Source organism: Perissodus microlepis, chromosome 10, assembly GCF_051167445.1.
Source record: "Perissodus microlepis isolate ML-2025 ecotype Zambia chromosome 10, ASM5116744v1, whole genome shotgun sequence".
NCBI classification, from domain to species: domain Eukaryota; kingdom Metazoa; phylum Chordata; class Actinopteri; order Cichliformes; family Cichlidae; genus Perissodus; species Perissodus microlepis.
The window spans coordinates 17,087,780-17,108,970 of NC_140470.1; the positions used below are offsets into that span (position 1 = coordinate 17,087,780).

The 21,191-nt window shown below is 40.8% G+C and overlaps 1 protein-coding gene across 5 annotated transcripts; it reads left to right on the plus strand.

Moving 5' to 3' along the window:
- Positions 1-3,098: 3,098 nt before the first annotated feature.
- supt20h (SPT20 homolog, SAGA complex component) lies at positions 3,099-21,154 on the plus strand. 5 transcript variants are annotated; one of them, XM_084942518.1, is made up of 24 exons: positions 3,099-3,244; positions 3,758-3,853; positions 3,997-4,032; positions 4,177-4,302; positions 5,577-5,703; positions 5,800-5,903; positions 6,078-6,194; positions 6,304-6,357; positions 6,491-6,630; positions 6,839-6,995; positions 10,573-10,629; positions 10,778-10,855; positions 12,470-12,639; positions 12,737-12,769; positions 12,876-12,987; positions 13,145-13,250; positions 14,937-15,092; positions 15,443-15,755; positions 15,844-15,956; positions 16,156-16,211; positions 16,810-16,923; positions 18,274-18,364; positions 19,066-19,154; positions 20,275-21,154. In XM_084942518.1, exons 2-24 carry the CDS (start codon positions 3,851-3,853, stop codon positions 20,422-20,424), a joined length of 2,502 nt encoding a protein of 833 aa, XP_084798644.1. In that variant the 5' UTR covers positions 3,099-3,244; positions 3,758-3,850; the 3' UTR covers positions 20,425-21,154. The 5 variants fall into 5 exon arrangements, with proteins under 5 accessions (XP_084798644.1, XP_084798643.1, XP_084798645.1 ...); XM_084942517.1 differs by having other exon boundaries at positions 3,100-3,244; positions 15,841-15,956; XM_084942519.1 differs by having other exon boundaries at positions 3,100-3,244; positions 15,841-15,956; positions 20,290-21,154.
- Positions 21,155-21,191: the final 37 nt, after the last annotated feature.

The following is a 21,191-nucleotide window of genomic DNA, read 5'->3' on the forward strand; positions in this document are numbered from 1 at the left end:
TACTGGTCCTAACTGATTCCCAGCCAGAACATTTATGGTGCTCACTAATACTGAAATAAACCAATAATATTCAGAACTTTTCCGTTATCTAACTTCTCTGTGAAGTGTATATTTTGAAATCATAATCATGTCCGTTCATATAAAATGCTTTTATATACATTTCTAAAGCACAATCTGAAGTCAGTATATGCTCAAAACTAAAATTCTGTTGTGTTCTAAAGTGAATATTAAGCTTACGAGGTAAGTTCAGAGGTAAAACTGTACAAAAACTGTACAAAAAAAGAAAAGAATGAAAGAAAAAAAGCACACAGTAACTTTATAGCATATGAAATCAATTTTCCTTTATATTGGTGCACCTCATCTGTTGGCCAAATGGAACATGAAACATGAGCATGATGAATTGGCTATCCTACACTTCCCCCTACTGCACAGTCATGGCATTTCAACCAACCAATTTACATACACTGTAACTGTATGTAAAACTTACTATCATTTAAGTGACTTCTCATCCTCTTTGAAATATCCCTTCAAGAATTAGAAGAACGATTTGTTTTTGCAACAATTTTGGCAACAAAGTAGCTGCTGTTTGATTAACAAATAAATTCTTAAATTACTTGGAAACCTGAATTAATATACTGCAACTGCTGCTCTGTCTTATTTAAAACGATTTTTGTTTGTTTGTTTGTTTGTTTTTAAATGCATCCATTCGGATCATTTTCATGGTCTCTTCCAAACCTCTTGCATTTCATTCTGTCTGAATATAAACATGATAACTCGAAACATTTGGAACAAATTGGGATACAACTTTGTAGGGGTTTGGAGTGGGGCCATGCGAACAATCCATTCAAATTTTGCTTGCATCCACTAAGGTCTTCAAGGTCAGCTTAATGACTTTTTGGTTGACAAAAAGCCTTATAACTTAGAAACTATGACTCTTACAAATGCTGGTGTATTGAAAATAGAAAATACCATAAAAAGATTTAAAACATCATGTCACGTTTGACCTCTGACCTCTCCTTTAAGGTCAATAGATTAATCTGAAGGTCAAATTGATAATAATATAATAATACAGAGTTATTTATTAAAACTATGTTTCTTACTGACATTATTTGCGTTGACAACATGTAGGCATGTAGGGAATGATATATGGGGATTCTAAATATCACAGTGCTTTGGATCTCTGACCTCTTTATCAAGGTCAAATAAGTCAAACTTTCATAAAGATTTATCCTGTCTTCCTTCTCTCTTCCCAGCCGGTCTTGGCAGATGGCCCCGCCCCTCCCCTCCCTGAGCCTGGTTCTGCTGGAGGTTTCTTCCTGTTAAAAGGGAGTTTTTCCTTCCCACTGTCATCAAAGTGCTTGCTCATAGGGGGGGTCATATGATTGTTGGAGTTTTCTCTGTATGTATTATTGTAGGGTCTACCTTACAATCGCCTTGAGGTGACTGTTGTTGTTATTTGGCGCTGTATAAATAAAATTGAATTGAATAAAATTTATTTTATCCTTTTCTGTTTATACTGGGAACATGTATGAAATGATCTAAATATCACAATATTGTTTGCATCCAAATATCATGTAACATTTGACTTCTGACCTCAGTTTTACATTTCACATTTTGCCTTTCCTTCTTTGTGTTATATCTCTAAATAAAGTATTGAAGTATTGTCAAGAGAAAGAGAATGAGCTGAGAAATAAACAAGTTACATAAGCTTAAGTCGTTTATGTCCAGTTATTTAAAAATTAGTACCTAATATTATCCATTACCTACTACATAATGTTTGGTAATAAAAGTAAACATCTGTCATACAACCTTTATCAGGTTTTTACTGCACTACAAACTTCTTAAAGTATTTTTAAATATAACATTGGAAACAAAATGAATATATAAACATTACAAAACAATTCCCTTAAAAGTAGATGCTGCCCAGAGAGTGAGCTGCCTTGGGGGGATGTTTGTGTTCAGTCCGCAGTTCTAAAGAATTCTAGTTTACTAACATCCTTTAAATTGATAGCATTGGCTAATCAGCAGTTGCACACATTTGTTTTTCCACCACTTTCATATCAAGATGTAAACTATAATCTTCAGATTAATTTAATCATATATTTTGCAAAAAAAAAAAAAGCAAATGTGTCTAGTTCAGGGGAGTCAGCAACCTTTACTATCATAAGAGCTGTTTTTTAGTGTTTTTTTTTATTTCTTGACAAAAAAAAAACCAGAAAAAAACCAAAAGATCAACAAAACATATTTAAGCTTAGTAATAAAGGTGACATAGTACATTAGGTATAATTTAGCCTAGCAACATTTTTTTTAAAAAAAACCTTTAAAAAATATACAATATTATAAGACATGTAACTGTAGATGCATTTACAACATGTTTTTGCTTTTTTATGATGGATAGTGGGGTCCACTATCCACACCAACACCGCCTTCTCTCTCTAAACCACTCAGTCTAAACTGTCCCTCTGATATACTCATTTCTAATCCTGTCCATAGTACCTCCCAATAAAAAATGTAATAAGCATCTTCATCTCTGCCACCTACAGCTCAGCCTCCTGTCTTTTTGTCAGTGGCATCTTCTCCAAACTATACATCACAGCAGGTCTAACTATCATCTTGTAAGCCTTCCCTTTCACTCTTGCTGCTATTCTTCTTTCACAAATCACACCTGAAACTCATCTCTACGCACTCCACCGTGCCTGCACTCTCTATTCATCTACTTTCACTCTACTCCTTGCAACTTCCCCTTTCTGCCTACCTATAACGGCATACTCCCGTATGGTTTGTGTCATTTAGCTCTCAAAACATTTCTGTTTGAAAGAAATTCCAGTTGACTTTATCATAAACAATGACCAGTTTCACTCTGCAGGAATCCCATCTGTTTCCAAGTGTGCCAATATGACCAAACTGCTTGAAGTAATGAAAGTAAATAAAGTTGAAACCTCCAGAGGTCTACATCTGCAACTAGTTATGTGCTTGCTTTAAAGTTTGGGACAGCCTCTATTTATGAACAGTTATAGCCTATTGTAAATATATAACTATACCTATAGTCCAAGAGTACGCGCAACTTTGTAGGCGCTCAGTATGGCTCCGCCCACAGCTGCTCAAACCGGAAGTTTAGCTGTTGTTGACACACTGGAAGAAAATGGCTGCTGCTCCGACTTTTTTTCAATGAAGACACCGATATTTCAATTTCATTTCGTTTTCTTACATCGGAGCTACAGTCGACCGCTATGCAATCTAAAAGGCAAGTCGACTCTGTTTGTTTAGACTGTCGTCGCTTGTTCGGGTTGTGTCTCGGAAGACGTGAGCCTGGCAGCGTAGCTTGTAACTTACAGCTTTTCCCACTCGGAACGGGCTAGCATGCTAACGGTGGCTATGTTAGCCCAACGGTCAGGCATCAACGAGTTCTTGCTATTCGGCTGCTCTCTCTTGGCTGGGCTCACAGTCACCAGAGTTCACTAACCTTTGCTGTTTTGTTGTATTAACTCTGACACATCGTGTGGTCACGTTTACTTTGTTATTGCATTTTAAAATATAAGCTAATGGTAAAAGAACTTAGATGGAACAGTTTGGCTCCTCAGTCCTTGCAGCTGCTTGTGTGTGGCATCTCTGAGTGTCAGCTGGATGATTTGGCATCAGCACTCTCTTACCAGCGTGCCAGCAACACACTGAGTGCATCTCTATGAATGTACCAGTAATCTGTGTTTTTGTTTTCTCTTCACGCTGCCTGCGTGTCCTCTGTTGTGTTGCCGTGCAGGCTGTGAATGGTCACTTTAGGAAGGTGACAGTGTGGGTCAGAAAGGACAGCATCGTCTACCGTCACTCAGCTCGCAGCTGGCGGTGGACCACAATGGTAAGTTTAATCTCTGTCAGTTCATTCATCTCTACATAGACAAAGGACTCCTGCTGTAGTGTTTCATGTGAGATTCCGATCTCTATTGGTCTGTGACTTCCAGCTGTTGCTGATCTGTTTCACTTTAATTTTATCCCCCAAAGCAACAAGTTTTGGAATATGCATTGGATCGAGCGGAGGTAATATAACCACTGTTTTTTTTTTGCTCTGAAATAAATTTAAACTATGTACTCAGAAACATGAAGCACAATTTATTCATCGTGTTATTAGGTTCTTTCCTGCCCCATTATTCATTAATAACGCGTGTGTTATTTGTTATTCAGTACATTGTTGAAAGTGCTCGACAACGACCAGCCAAACGAAGAATTTCATCTGGCGGGAGGAAGAGTTTGTACCAGAAGCTCTATGAGCTCTACATAGAGGAATGTGAGAAAGAGCCAGAGTTAAAGGTTTGTGTTATGCACCATGACTCACTTGTTACTTGGTAATTACTGGATCTAATAAAACCTTACTTAAAACCAAGCTTGGGGAATGATTTGGAAAAAGTGGATTTTTTTTGTTTACGACACACAACCGCTTTGTTTCCCGTCACCTGCACAAACACGTTTTAGCTGTAGTAAAGTTAGAGAAACAACAATTTTGTAACAGTTATTTACCCCAGTAACTTGTGGATCCAGAACTTACAGTTGCTTCCTGCTTTTGTTTACTGCAAAACCTGCTGAATTAACCTGACATAACTCACATTATTATCTTTAAATAATATAGGAATAAACATGTACATGTTTATTAAAGTATTATAAACATTAGCTCAGGAATATCTAAATTGGCTTTCGTATTTGTTCATTGGAGAATACACATTCTATCATTTTTATAAATTAATGGATCTGTATATTACTGCTTCACAAATTTGCCAAACAAGTTAAAGATTCTTGGTTTGATCTGGGGAGTAGACACAGATTTCTTTAGGGCTGAGCAAGGAAGGTCATCCAGCGTAAAGATCTGCCAAATCCAACATGCTACCTGCTGTGGCAACCTCTTGTGAATAAGGGAGCATTTCAAAGTACCTTTTATTTTATTTGTGTATTTTTTATTTAAAATTGTCATGCCACTGGGGAGGAAAATTGTTGGTTAAAAATTCTCTTAGAGAGACAATTTGTTCAAGAATAGATTGACATACTTTTTCTTTTGTTGTTTCGATTGTTTTGACGAGAGTTGTCCGATTTTTAAGATGTGTCTTTTCTCAAATAAATCATAACCTAAACCCCACCAATTGTTCAAAAAACAACAACAAAAAATGTTGTTCAGCAGCCTCTTGCAGGAACTACTTTCCCTCTAACTAACCACATTCACTACATAACTTTGAAGAAGGGAGTCTATATCTAGCTGTGATAAGAGATTATTGCCAGTAACAGCATGACAGGATATAATCATTTACGGAGTCGTCCTCCCTAGTGGCATGCTTGTTTTTTCATTGAAAAAAAAGAAAAGAAAGAAAGGTAAAATAGACCCTATGTTAAGTTGCTTATGACAAGGTTTGTGGATTTTCTTTTTTTTCTTTGGAAAGAGACACTGCTGCTAATCTGTATACATGTTTCTTCTTTTTTCGGGGGGGGGGGGCGCATCTTTTTTTTAAAATGCCATTAAGCAGGTATAACTAATAAGGTTTGTGCTTCTAATGAGGAGAATTTGTCTTTTGTGTGTTTCATTTGCTGTCTCTCTGAAGAATTTGAGGAGAAATGTGAATCTACTGGAGAAGCTGGTGTCTCAGGAGTCTGTATCATGTCTGGTGGTCAATCTGTACCCTGGGAATGAAGGCTATTCTTTAATGCTCAGGGGCAAAAATGGATCTGGTAAGTCAAGTTAGATCATTACATTGACCGTTGGGTTTTGTTTTTTGGCTCTTTGTGCCGCAGTTGTCTCACCTGCATGTTTGTGTTACTTTCTAGATTCTGAAACCATTCGCCTGCCATATGAAGAAGGAGAACTGCTGGAGTACCTCGACGCTGAGGAGTTGCCTCCTATTTTGGTGGATTTGTTGGAGAAATCACAGGTTGTGTGCAAGCGTGGTGCATTTTGAAATCCAATCATTTTAAGCAAAAGATGGTGCAAAAGTGTCACATTTCTGCTTAAATATATAAAGAGCTAAGAACCATGTAAGGTTTCTATTTTGATTAGTGAGCTCCCTGTGTTTGTAACCACCTCTTGGTTATGCTTTGTGTGTCAGGTGAACATCTTCCACTGTGGCTGTGTAATAGTAGAGGTTAGAGACTACCGGCAGTCTGGTAATACCAAGATTCCCACCTATCAGAGCAGACATATCCTACTGCGGCCAACCATGCAGGTAAAGATAGAATAAGATTATGAGGAGGCATGAGTGGAAAACCACATTAGATCTTTAGCACAATAAATCTGACTTACATTATATTCATAACAACTTTGTTTCCCTGCAGACTCTCATCTGTGATGTCCATGCCATGACCAGTGACCACCACAAGTGGACACAGGTAAAGTATTGTTCAGTATGTTTTATCTGAAACATGTTGTTGTGTGTTTTCATTTAAAGTGCATTTGGATTTACTAGTGTGGTGCTCCATCCCAGAATTTTCCAGGCTCAGGTGTCCTTTCTCTTTGCTTTAGGATGACAAACTGCAGTTGGAAAGTCAGTTGATTTTGGCTACAGCTGAACCTCTGTGCCTGGACCCCTCCATTTCTGTTACTTGCACAGCTAACCGCCTGCTTTACAACAAACAGAAAATGAACACTCGCTCCATGAAACGGTACTGAATACCCTCTCATGCTCATCTAGGTTGAAGCCAGCTCAGTGTGAAATCGGTTATGCCAGAATAAAGATCTCATTTACGGATGTTTATTTTGTGAAATTGAAGGCAGGGAAGTGCAAGCTCTGTGACTGTATAAAGGAAAAAAGCTAATAAATGAAGCAAAGACCTTGGTTTTGTTAACACGCGTTAATTGTTTGCTTTGTAGGTGTTTCAAGAGGCACTCTCGGGCTGCACTGAACAGGCAGCAGGAGCTGTCCCACCTTCCCATACCACCACAGCTACGACTCTACGACTACCTACAGAGAAGAAAAGAAAGGAAACCCGCGCCTGTCATAGACCTGAAGATCTCAAAGATCGGAAACGTAAGTGGGAAACATCCACACAGTTTGTAAAGTATATATCAAGGTCCAAAAGTATGAACTGGGACTACTACTACTTTATTATAGATTATATTTGTATCTCCGTGTATTTTGTCTGCTCCATTTGGCTTTATTAACAGTATGTACTCCACAAGTTTGTGTAAAACCTGAGGGTCCATGTTATTATAATGGATGCAGGTGATCCATTTTTTTACAGACCTTGCAGTATTCAAGAGGAAACCCCAACAATGAGGCAATCCCCCTCATGATCAAGAAATTGTGACAATTGGAAGGAAATATTTAAAGAAGCCTCCAGCAGAATCAGGGTCAGGGAGCAAAAAGAGCGAAAAAGGAGATAAAACTAAACACAGACGAATGCCTGAATTGTGCTTTAGTTCAGGCATTAGTCTGAAATCTACGAAATCTACATGCAGGAAATCTACGTTGTAACATTGTAACTTGCAGTGTAACTGCAATCCCCTCTTAGACATATGCCATAATCCACGCCAGTCATGCTGCGTCAGCCCCAAGTGTGGTTGCATTTCTCGGGAGGTACACATCAGGTTACGTGGAAGGTGAGGGCCTGAATCCAAACTGGGATTTGGTTTCACAGCAGAGGGCCCTAATAGCTGAAGGCACTGCCTCCTGTTCTAATTTAAGGAATTCTAGGAACTACAAGTAAGCCAGCAGTTTGAGAGCAAAGTGTGCTTTTGGGATAACATGATACTAAGAGGCCTTTAAGATATGATGGGTCCTGATTGGTCAAGATTTTGTATTTTAGGAGAAGAATTTTAAATTCAATTCATTCAATTCTAACAGGGAGCCAATGAAGAGAACCTAATATGGGAGAAATATGATGTGTCTTGTTAGCACTGTTGGTGCAGTATTTTACATCCACTGGAGGCTTTGGTAGCCTCTAGGCTAGGCGTGATTGACTCTGAGAAAGCCCTTCTCAAAGACAGCACAGTTAGTTCTGATGCTGCGTTTCCCGCTGTAACTATGTCATTTAGTAAGTAACACTGACCTGTTCTGCAAGTAGCTGCACCAAGGTGTTTTCCTTGTGGCTGCGTGCAGCAGGGCTGGGGGAGGGTCTGTGCTGGCGGACGAAGGTTACTGGCCTGGTAGCCTGGCTGCCCCTGAGTGGATGCGGGGCAGGTATGGGGGCTTGGGGTTCATGGGTGCTTCGCCTCCATGCTAGGGCTCTGGCTGGGCCTTGGGGGCTTAGGTCCTTGTTGGTGTGTCGCCGAGGTTGTGGGCGGGTGGGTGCATGGGGGCTTAGCCCTGGCGCAGGGGGCCTCTGGCGCATCGGCCTAACTAGGGGGCTCTTCAACTGACAGGGAGTTTGTTCCATCCTTGCAGGAGTCCACTCTGCAGGTGGGGGAGAGTCATAGGAGAGGTGGAGAATAAACTTAACCTGGGTGTCTACTGTCTTGTGCAGTCTGGAAGATGACTGAATGTTAGGGTGGGTACAGTTTCCTCTGCGGTGGGGTCGGGTGGGCTGCCCCGGGTCCTGTGGGGCTGGGCGGTCCTGCTGCCGTAGGCCCCGATCTGGATGGGCCTGGGCTCCCTTGCCTTGGTGGGTGCCGAAGGACGGGGGTGCCTACTGGGGTCAGCGGGGGAGCTGGCCCCAGGCTGCCTCCCTCTTCCCGCTCCAACACACCCACCCACACAAGTAGGGCCTTGGGGTGCGGGTGTGTCACCAGGGTGCAGAGGAGGCATTCTGTCTGCTTGCCTCCACCCCGGGGGAAAGGGTAACATCTCTTGGGTCTAGGTGACTACTTGGCAGGGCCTGGTGCCTGTTGCTCGGTCAGGCCTCTTCCGGGGCAAAGGGGGCCCTCGGGCCTCTGGGCCTGCGGCTCGGTTCACTCTGGCACAGCTGGCTGCCGGCAGAGCCGGCGGGCACGCCACTGCATCCCCCTCTGGCTTCTGCTCCGTGGCTACTGGGTGACCCCTCATCTGGGGCTCTCCTCAGCTCTTCCCAGGAGGGTGGCACGGAGGGTGGTCCTCCTTGGGCTCTCGCACTCTGGGGCCTCTGGATGTCTGGAGCGTGGATCTCCTCCATGCCTGCTTCATGCCCTGGGGGACAGGGCTATGACTCTCTACATCCTCTAGCAGACCAATACATGGGGAAACCTTTTGAATACAAGCGTGCTGATCCACACAGGTGTGCACACGGGTGTTCACTGTTTATAGACATAAACTACACCTTTATTGGCTGCTATTTCCAAGCACATTGTGCGCTGTCGGTCCTGCTTGCTACACAACAACATTGAACATTTAGTATTTACTGCTGTTTACACTTAGCTAGATTGATGTTGCTCTGTTTTTTTTGCTTGTTTTCTCTTCTTTTTCTCTCAACAGGTGACCCAGGAGATTTTTTTTCCTCTTTTCTCTTTTTAAGTGCCCTTTCTCACTGTCCCTCTTCCCTTCTGTTTTTCTTTTCCTTCATCTTTCTTTCTCCCTTTCCTATCCCTCAGTCATGTCTGCCCCGTCTGTAACAACTGAAAATAAAATAAAATAAATAATAACAACAAAGGTTGATCAAATGGACCAATACGGCAAGGCCGTGATGATCCATTTGGCAAAGTAAATCCATTGGGCATCCTTGTTGGTCTTCAGACAACAATTCTGACGGCTAAAGAACCAAATGGGACAGGCAAAAAAAGTAACACTGACCTGGAAATTTGAGGTACAGCCGTAGTTATAACAGAGGATTCATTGGGAAGACATAGCTCAAGGATATCTGACCTTTTGTACAGAAGAGTTAAAATAAATGCCAAAAATTTGTTTCAATTTGATTGCTGCATTAATTATTTTTAGCTCATCCAGTCAATGGCCCTATAAGTTTATTCAACGGTGAGGTGTCTGTCTGTTCCATCCCTCCACAATTCACAAGAATTGCTACTCCTCCTTGATCTGTCAGATTTTAGTGAAAGAATAATAATTAATAATTCTGGATATGACTATTTGTAAGATTCTTTGATTTCTTAGTGGATTTGAATCCTCGTTAGATTACACAGCCAATCAGTGACAACAGAATTTATAACCTTAATTCTGCACAATCACTTCTGAATTGTGATGGCTCACGAGCTGGATGAGCTACTATCTCACTGACATTCTGGTCATAAGTAATAACTTAAACACTTTCTGTGTTTTTGAATGTTTCTAAAAGCTGATACTTTTGTGATCATTTACAGTTTTACATGAAAACGTGACACATAAATTTGGCAGACGTTTTCCTAAATGAGAATCATTCGCCTGTTTGTTATGACAATATAATTGTAGATGATGTTACTTCGCATAACAGCCATGGTAAAATCTCGGGTCTATTCACTGTGTCCCAAAGCACAGATCCCATTTTTTTGTCTATTTACATCTTTCTAAATTATCGACTAAACCCAAAGGGAGTCATTAGAACAATAGGTGAAAACAAGTTGGTGTGTCAGTACTCTGGTGTGTTCCTCTTTACTGTTAGCTATCGTTGACAAAAATCTCACGTCACTTAATTCTCACAGATTTTCTCTAACACCTCCTGTTTTTCTTCCTGTTGTTCTGGCTTGTCAACTATCATCTCTTGCAGTGTGTTGACATGTGGAAGCAGAACAACTGCCAACTAACTGTGCCCAAGGAAATTGATGTGAGTGGCTCTTTTATAAAACCCACACTTAAATACTTGATCCAACACTACTTATAAAAAAAAAAAAACACTTAATACCACACAAGTGATTGCTTGGCAATGAAATGTGCACCCTGTAACAGACAGTTTTATATGTATGTTGATTTAGGTGGAAAAGTATGCTGTGGTTGAGAGGTCTTTGCAGTTGGCAAGCTCTGATCATAAAACTGTGATCTGGCCTGCTGAGGTAAGTTTTGGAGCAGATAACCTTACATTGTTGAGATCATTAATGGCTGTTTGCTGTCAGAAATAAGCAAGGAGTGTTTGTTTGAAATGGTAATTATTTCTTTAAAGGAAGAAAAGCAAACATTTACATTCTCACACTCTACAGTGTAGTTCTTCCACAAATATTGACACAGTTGCTGCAGGATGGCAGCTTAACTGGAAAGTGATAAAGGTGCTCTGCAACTTGGTTTTATGCATTTACTTAACCAGCTGAGCCGAGTCTCCTATTGCAAAGAGATGTCACAGATAAGTTGAGCTTACTGACTGATTCAGATTGATTCCAATTCTTTTCTGTTTGTAAATGACGCGGCAGTTATATACTAATCTTTTCCAATTTGTCTGAGAGTGATAGCAGTCAGTCTGAGTCAGACCACAGGTGTTTAGAGACATCTCTCCCACCAAGCAGCCTTTGCAATTGCAAAGTGTTTGCACAGGATACATGGTGGGAGGCAACCTGTCTCTAAAAAACTGAGATAACTATGGTGCAGCTACTTGCAATTGGTCTTCAAGGGCAAAAATAAATAAAAAAATTATGCAGTCCACAGATAACCACTGATTTTTTTTCCCTATCCACAAGGAGGTTGTCCCACTTTTAATGTTGTGGGACTGACCAATAAAATGACCGAGTTGAGGTTGTTACTGTCACCTTTTTATGTTGTGTTTTTTAAATACATCCAGTTGCTTGTGCTATTTCCTTGTCCGTGACAAATCTGCTAAAATTTTCTGATATGATTAATGATGGTTTTCAGTCATTTCTATGTGAAAAAATAAAATAAATTAAAAAAAACAAACACAAATTCTACAAGTAAATTTACATCATTTTTCATTTGTTTAGGCAATACTTGTTCATCAGGGTCTTGTTCAGCCTTTGTTACCCCCATGCTTCGGTTTAATCTAGACATGCATCATATTTGACTTGTGTTGCATTTAAAATATTTTGTGTAAAAAAAAAAACAAACAAACAAAAAAACTCAGAATCTTAATTATCAACAAATTACACTAAAATATAAAGCCATAAATTATGACTCCACCTTAGTTTCCATTATCCTTTGCTACAACAATCGGTTAGTTTCTGTTTTAAAAATGGGGAAAAAAAAGTTGGAGAAGTAGATTGTTAAACATGTGGCATGTAACATTTTTACAATTAAAAACATGATAATGGCAAATATAAATTTGAAGTTGGGGTCATCTGGTCACCTGAAGGTTAAAGAATTGAAGCTCAATACAGGGAATGTGTCTTTTAATATCCACATTAAAGACTGCTTACTCCCAACTCTCTTCAACCTCTGCTTCTTCTCAATATGTCTTAATGTGTTAATATTATATAAAGTCAAAATATTTATATAAACCAAGTTAGCAATACTATTCTCCCAGTATCTACAATTTCTATTGTGACTGTAGCATTGGAACTGAAGATACTACAGGTAGTTCTACCATACATTAAATATACGGACTGTATGATTACAATACTTAGTTGCTATATTTTGCACAATAATATAATGTCACTGCACACATCCGTTTAAGGTGTTCTTGTCATTAGATTTTTTTGTCCTCTTATTTTTTTTTCCTTACACAGGAAGTTGTAGATGACTACACATTTGAGTGTGAAGTTGGGGGCCAAGCTCAGAGGACCAAGGTTTCTATTTTCCAGTCGATGGGAGACCCGCTTGTGTACGGGAAGATCTACTGTGCTAAAGAATCAAAAGCAGAGGACGACAGTCCAGACCTAAAGCTCATACATCCTCCGTGAGGACACCTTTAAGACAAACTGGTTATATTAAACTGAATTTAAAATGCTGCTTTGATTAAATTAATCTTCATCTTTTTTGTGTGTCATTCGCAGTTTCCTCATAGGTTCAAAGATCGATGCGGACCGGTAAGTCACATTGTGGGCTGCTCTTCAGAAATTCATTCATTCATACAGACTTTTTAGGGATCTGGTGTTAGGAAAGTGTGATGCAAGGTTTTTGTCTTTTTAACAGATTTCTTACTCAGTACAAAGGAGTGTATGAGAGAGACGTCAAGTGTCAGGTCAAAGTGTCCCATAACTCAGGCAACATGGGTCAGGGGCCTCCCTCCCCCAGCAAAGATGAGGTAAACATGAAGATTCATACTTCTTTGCTTGGGAGATTCAGATGTGTCAAACTGATCAATATTTGGTGATTTGGAATTAGTGCAGATGAGAACATTACTTTTGGGTTACTCTTGTTATGCAGTGCGGCTAAAAAATAGGTTTAACTGTCACACGCAGGGTGATGGTATTTCTCCACTGGTCCAGACTTCTCTGTTGGGAAAAGGGGTGAAGCACCGGCCCCCTCCCATCAAACTGCCGTCAGGATCAGGAAGCAGCTCCTCAGGTACAACTTCTACTTCTAGTGAGATTGTTCATTGACATCACACAAATCCTTAATTAGTGGCTAAAAACACCCCGTATTTGTGTGCTACTTTGAAGGGAAAAAAGGGTTGCAGGAAAATCTGATAGTTTGATTCTTTAGGATAATTTAGTTGCATTATAAGAGAGGCATTAAGTGCACTGCAAACATGTTTCTGAGTCTGTTCAAGGTCATTCTCAGCAAAGGTGGAACCAGATCTGCTCTAATAGTGCATTCTTTTTGGAAAAGAGTATTATAAATTAGAGATGGACCGATCGGTCCGATACTGACCTAAATTACTGGATCGGATATCGGAGAGAAATAAAAAATGTAATCTGATCCATTCAATATCACAAAAGCATCTCACAAAACTTGCGACATAACGTAACCGAGCTCATAACCTTAGCACGTCGGAGCCGTATGCATCACGTGATAGAGCAGCTGTGGCCTGCGAGACCTGTCGGCGGTCTGGTTGAACATTTGGAGACTCGCTACGTGCTTCCAAACCAGCATTTAATCTCCGAGAAAGCTATCCCAGAGAAGTAAAGCAAGTGTGTAAAGCATTCCCACGTTAAGCTTAACAACCGATATATGGAGCAACTGCCTCTCATTCTCTCCCTCTCCTGCTGCTACTTCAATCATGAAACTGATCAATGATCAGCTGATCGGCTTTTCTGTCGCGACTCCCGTCTCTCATGGTAGTTTATCGCCCACTTTGCACCAGAAAGAGGAAACCAGAGGATAAACAACAGCAGCACGTTTAAGCTTGATAAGCTGTTGTTAGAATTTATTTAATATTACTTTCTACACCAGGATCCTTTTCTACGTAGCTGACGGCTGGTAACTGTGCAGGGGCGGGTCTAGCGAAGTTTTGCCGGGTGGGGGGGCAGGTAGGGCATTAACAGGGAAAGGGGGGCACAAAGACATAGTTTTCTTTCTAATTGTTATGTCTAGTTTTTAATAAATAACTATCTGAATCTTACAACCAATGTTTTCATCTGACGTGAAATGTACAGAAATCCATTATTGTATATAGGAACTATTATGTCCAATTTATAACCTAGTAAGCTACAGTAATTTTTCCTTTGGGAAGGTACCATCTGTGCAGTCTGCAATTCTGTTGAAGAAAGATGTTGAATCTATTTAATTATTCTTGAAAAATTATTGATTTCTGTGCTTTTCTTTTCTTTCTTTTTTTTTCTTTTTCTTTCTTTTTTTTTTTACACATGCATTAAATTAAAGTCGATTACGTCAATTAAGCATTATAGCATTATTTTTTTTTGCTGGGAGTTGGCAACCCTATTAGTTAGTTTGCTTAATATTTCCACGAATTACTCTTTAAAATACCAGCATAGGGAGGATGGTGTAGGGTTTAAGTTTATTAGCTCAGTATTGCTGAACTATGAAATATTTTGGGTGCAGTGTATTTTTTGCATACAGGTATAACAGAATAGCTTTAGTTTTGTTTTGTTTTTTAAACTTGAGTACGAACTTACACAAAAAGCAGCAAGATATTTTAAAAAAAAGTTTTATTGATTATAAAATACGCTATATCGGATTTATATCGGTATCGGCAGATATCCAAATTTATGATATCAGTATCGGTATCGGACATAAAAAAGTGGTATCGTGCCATCTCTATTATAAATATGTTATCTCTTTCTTTTTCAGGTAATCCATATAGTTCACAAACCACCAGTGGTCTACTTAAGTGTCCTACACCCCCTCCAGCCAAAAGCCAGTCTCTGAACAGAAAGCACTCAATGGAGCTTGGCCAGGTGGGCCTGCTGTCACCTGCCTCCCTCTCCCCAATGGGATCCAATCAGAGTGAGTGCTGGAGTCCGATTAGTTGTTCTGGAATGTTTTAAATCTGCTTTAAGCTTCTGAATTTTTGAACATATTCTGATAAATTATGTTGACAAAAATGGAAAAACAGTAACATATTGGGAGCTCAGCAAATACACATAATACTGGACCACTGCAAGCCCTATTCTCTGTAGTATTATCAAAGGATTAACTAAGATGTCATGTAAATTGACATTAAAAGGGGGATCAGGTTTTGGTACAACTAGTGCCTCATAATTTAAATTTAGTTTTAATAATGGATTTTAATTGACTGAAAAGTACTGTGTCTTGTTAAAGTGTTGTACTATTTTGGACCTCTTTCCCCCTTTCAGGATCGGGAACCCCCAAGCCATCTACCCCAACGCCTACCAATACGCCATGCTCGACCCCTCACCCCCCTGATGCCCTCTCCGCTCCTCTCTCAGTGACCCCTACCCCTTCAGACCCTCCCTTGGTTCAGAACCAGTCACAGAATGCCCTCCTCACGCCTTTTACCCAACAGCCGCTAGCTTTAAGCCAGACGCTGCCCGTCATGACCATTCCCCTACCCACCATGGGTACATCCATCACCACAGGAACCACATCGTCACAGGTCATGGCCAATCCAGCAGGGCTCAATTTCATCAACGTGGTCAGCTCAGTCTGGTAATAATTTTAAACTGTCTCGAATGCCACATAGCACCTGCTGATCACTGTCACTTTTAATAATGATCTTGTACTGTCTGTGTAGCAGTCCTCAGGCTTTGATGAGTGGCTCCAATCCCATGCTGGGCACAGGCTTAAACCTGAGTGGAATCCTGCCAACTGGAGGGTTGATGCCTACCATGCAGTCTGCAGCACAGGCGGGTAAGATTCCATAGTCATGTCCCCCTTTTTATTACCTTTGCATTACATTTACAGAGTTATTTTTTAATTAAATCCAGTTCTAGAGTGTGTACCTGTCCAGTAAAAAAAAAAAAAAAGACTGGGTCTAATGACATTAGAAGAGATAAGATAAAGCCCTGATTGTCTCGCTGTTTCGTGGTAACTCCGATTTGTTTTCCAGGGAGTCCTTTTGGCCTGAATAGCAGTGCTGGGTTGAGACCTCTGAACCTACTCCAGGTATGACTACAGTTTAGTCTTAACACACTTTCAGTAGCATGCACTGGGTATTTGTTTGGCATAGTGACTTAGTCCTGATCTTCACCTGTGTTGGCACACCTGAAATAGTGAAATCAGCAGCTTAAATTTCCCCACACCTCATTGCATATGCAATGTAGTGTAAACCCTTGAAAGTGCTTTAGTGCAATAAGGGGCATGCATCTTTTGTTATGCAATGTCCTGACCTGAACAACAACTTAGTTTTATAACATTTTTACCCCCTTTACCTCTTGAACTGCTAAGAGTCTCTTAGCAAAGGTTTTTTTGCTAGAGGAATAGCAGCAGAAGAAGTAAAGGATGTAATCTGAATGCAGACACAGCCTGTTTGAGGATCACTGCTTGTGCCATTCCCTTTATAGTCCTTTGTAGCTCTGTTAGTCTGATAGTAGTAATGATCAGTGCCGATCTCTTTGTTAACGCTCCATTTCCTTTTTCCTCCCTTTTTGGTTACGTGTGCATCATTCCTTTCCCTCTGCCTTCCCTCTGTCCTTCATCCTCATCTCCCTGTGTTTTATTCCACCACTTTTTGTTCGTTGGTGTGTGTATTTTACATCTTCAGATCCCCACTGGTCCTCTCATCTTTAATTCTCTGCAGCAGCAGCAGCTGTCTCAGTTCTCCCCACAGCAGAGTCAGTCAGCCACCTCCAGTCCTCAGCAGCAAGGGGGGGAGACGGTGAGACTCAAAAACCATATTTTCATAGTATGGAAGAACACATCTTAATTAAATTACAGCAACAGAGGGATGTTAGAAATTATCTTCTAATAAATATGAGAGGTTTGATTTTGGTCATGTTTAGTGTCCATCTTCACAGATGTGTAGCTTGGCATCATTTAGTTAGTTAGCTTAGGCACACCTATTAAAAAAATATAGAATACAAAAACTATTCATACCTGTGAACTGAGAAAACTAGCATGGTTTTAAAGGGAGCGCTGTACTGCCTCTTTTCCACTTGCACCTACTCGGGTTGACTCGACTTGGTTTTTTAGGGTTTTCCATTAGGTGGCAGTACCTGCCACGTACTTTTTAGTACTTATTCAGCCCAGGGATCCAAGTGATCTGAGTCGATCCGAAAATGTGGCATCAACAGATCTCATGCGACCGATTGGCCAATCAGTGGCATCACTCAATGAGTCATGAGTGCGACTCCTTCACAAAAATCAAATCCACCATTTTAGATTAAACGCAGCTCTACTCAATTTCATTCATTTTCCATTACAGTTGAGTGCTATCTCAATGTGTTTTCCGTCATTATAGCAACACAGCCAAAAGTCCCATGGCGTCATTTTAATGCGACACAACACAGCAATGGAGGATATCGAGATGATGGTGTACTACGCTGGGTTTTTGGCATTTCCCTCGTTGCTGTGTTGTAAAAATGTTGGGTTTGATTTTTGGGAAGGACTCGCCAGTGGACTTGATTGGCCAGTCGGTTGTATGCGGTCTGTTGATGCCACATTTTCAGATCGCCGAGTAGTTACTACAAAAGTACACCAGGTACTGCCAATTAATGGAAAACTCTAAAAGGCCAAGTTGAGTTGAGCCGAGTAGGTACAATGGGAAAAGGGCTATAATTAAACTAATGTGATGGAGTAACTGGGCTGCATGTCAGACTGACTAGGAAAAAGTCACAAATACAAAAGAAATGTAGTCCTAAAGAGGCGAATGAATAATGGCTTTAGAACAACAATTTGAAACTACTGAACCTGATAAATCCTGCCTGGATTTGAGTCATTGCGAAATATTTAAACCTCTTAATAGTTATTGAGACACTCTGCATCTTAAAAAAGATTAATTTGAACAAATCTGATTGGAATAACAGGGAATGGCGTCTAGCGGCCGTGATGTACAGAATCTGTAACCACTGCCAAAACATTTCACTTCCTAACGATATGGGACCAAAATCACTACTGCTTGCCTCTTTTAAGTTTTTTAAATATATATGTGTGTGATTTACTGTCACATGTTCTGCTTTGGTGGCAGTTGTGTGTGACAGCCTTGTGTTGTCTTTGACTTTCTTCATAGAGTGACCAGGGGTCAGATCAAAGTTTAGGGAACCAGCAAACGGCTGTCATAAATCTGGGAGTGGGAGGCTTCATGTCTCCACAGGCAGCAGGTATGAGCCGCACAAGCACACACACACACGCAAAACATTTCTCTTCATTAACCTGTTCCTAAACAAAATGACACCGTGACACTAACTAGTACTAATAAGATAAGATGTACTAATGTATTCATGACTGTAATTACTGTTCGTTAGGACTCTCAGTCTGTAACTAAACATGACCATTTTGTTGAAGTTAGCCATTGTTCCTCTCAGTGGAACATGTAACATCTGACAGGAGAGACTCAACTTCCCCTTCTTCTCTGCCACATTTTCTCTTTTCTTTTTTTTTTTTAATTGTTTTTTTTTTTTTTTGCCCCCACCCTTCTGTCTTTCCTCCTACACTGTCCTCCTGTCCCTCTTCTCAATTTGCCCTATTCACTAAATTCCCTGAATCTCCCAATTCACGCTATTTCTCCATAATGCGCTTTTTAAAACTCAACGCACACGGTCATTTATCTTTGGCCTCCCTGCAACATTTGTTTTTGCTTCTCTTTCTTCCATCTCTGTGTGTTTACGCACTCCTGAAACCACAACTCACCCCTGCTCTCCCGCTAATCCTCGCAAATATTCTACTTTTTTCACTTGTTCATTTCCTGTCTTTACACTTTTTCCCCTCCCCATTCCTTCTTCTGCTGCTTCTCTCCCTCTCGCCATCATGTCCTTCCCTCTGGGGCTCCCTTTCTCCCTCCTCCCCTTCCCCTCCACCTTAGTGCTGTCCCAGTTGGGCTGTGGGCTGGACGGGTCTGGGCCCCCGCTGCCTTCTCCAAGGCTTCAGCAGCAGCACCAGCCACAGATCCAAGTAATACGGCAACATTAACATCCATATACACATATAGAGTTTGTAAGAGCTATTGAGATTAGACACACCTGCTTCCACCAGCTCTCCTTGTTTTTATTTAGCTTGCAGGCTTCTGTTGTGCTGCACCATAAAGTGTGAGGGAATTAGGTAAACTAGCTTTATGACATATAGGTTTAGTATTTTTATCACGTTAATGGATTTTAAAAATAGCTTCCATCCATAGCCTTTATATAATACTGAGATAGTTTTAGTATAAACCGTATTATTTTCCTAAAATAAATAAATAATTATAAGTTTTTATAAAACTCTTCTTTCAAATACATTTTATAGATAAACACCATTCACTCCATATTGTGTTGTATGTTTGGTTACTATGCTGTTTGATAAAGACCACAGTAGCCCCAGTACTTCCAGCAACCCACACACCAGAGCTCGCAGCACTTCCAATGGCAACAACTAACAAAGTGTCAGAGTGGGAGGCATGTTCTTGCACAGCCATTTAACAGCAGGTACTGAAACTGTGTCACTGGGAACAGACCGCTGAAAGGTAGCCGACGGCATTGCGACAGAGACATTAAGTTGTTCCACTGTAAGCATGAATCTGAGTTAAGATTTTTTTTTTTTTTTGCCCAGTTGAGGTTGCTGGCTTACTCTGAGCACAACGCACGGTTTGCTGAGCTGCATGTTTGTTTGTTTGTTTTTATGCCAGGATCACAGCCAATAATTTTTGTCTTCCAGACGCCACTGGTGCTGCTTGACTGTATCCCGCCTCACTCCCCAAAACATGACCTGCCCCAAATCTTATCTCTTCCTTCCTCTTCTTTCCCCTCTGCAACCCATTAACCACTCTCCTGTGTTTCTCCGCACACTCTTCTTGTATGTTCTATGTATCAGGCTTTAGATCAGCTTCACTAACCCATGCCAGTTGTACGACACAAGGCACTCTGCTAGACGACGTTTTAGCAAGGGATTCCAGTTTACATGTGTTAAATGAGCTTGAGATGCTTACATAAATCTTAAAGTCAATATCATTATTTCTTTCTGCATTATCTTATTTGTAGTAACATACTGAAGTCTATTTTTTTTGTCCTTCTTCCATGTTTCTTTTTGCACTGAACAGTTGCAATTCTTGCAGCACCAAATGCAGCAGCAGCAGCAAATGGCTATGGGAGCAGCAGCTCCTCAGGGGGGAGTGCCACGGCACCATACCGCCAGCCAACCAAGAAGTAAGAGGAAGAGGAGCACGCCTCAGCCCCTCCCCAAATCATGAAAGACTTAAATCACACTAAAACCTTCCCCCCACCCAAATCCACACACAAAAGGACGTGAATGATCCATATTGTGCTCTTTACCTGCCTCGCTGTCGAGAGTGTAGGCAAAACAACAACAACGAAAAACCCCACAAAAAACTCTTTTCTGTTTGTCTTTTTCTAGCTGACAAATTTGTATGTAATGGTTGTCAGATGTTTGGGAGAGAACCAAAACTGTGTCCACCATAGGGGATTGGGGGGGGGGGGGTGTTAGAAAAGGGAGCCCTAAAGTTAAAAAAAATTGTTAATGCTATTTTTTGAGATGACACAGAAGAGGATTGTTGTAAGTAGTGGGCTTCCACAATAACGCACCACCCCCCTCCGTTGTGGAAGAGCTGTCTCTGATGGAGGCCCTGTGAACTGAGAGGATCGCAGATGCACATTCTCAGAGGATTCCCCTCGAGAAGCCCGATCCTCCTGCCTCTGCTCGGTTGACCCAGGTAGAAACTGCCCTTTAAGCACGGATCCCGACTGAGCGTACCGACACCAAATCCTCCCTGTGTAACCATTACATGTGAAATGCAAATCTGATCTTGGAATTGTGCCTGGGGGCAGCTCTCTACCTCTCAGTCTGTTGGAAGTCTTTCTTCTTTTAAGCAGTCCCAGCACAGGGCTCAAACGAGGACTCAAGATCATCATGCAAGATGGTGTACCTGCTTTTGTACAGCACATTTTGAAAAGGCATTTCCTTTTAATTAGTACAGGAGCCATGAGCGTATTCTTACGA

Excerpts from the sequence above, each read along its gene's own strand:
- supt20h (XM_084942517.1), top strand. Across the intron at positions 12,640-12,736 it reads CTAAAGCTCATACATCCTCC|TTTCCTCATAGGTTCAAAGA; the intron begins GTGAGGACACCT and ends TGTCATTCGCAG. Across the intron at positions 18,365-19,065 it reads CATGTCTCCACAGGCAGCAG|TGCTGTCCCAGTTGGGCTGT; the intron begins GTATGAGCCGCA and ends CCTCCACCTTAG.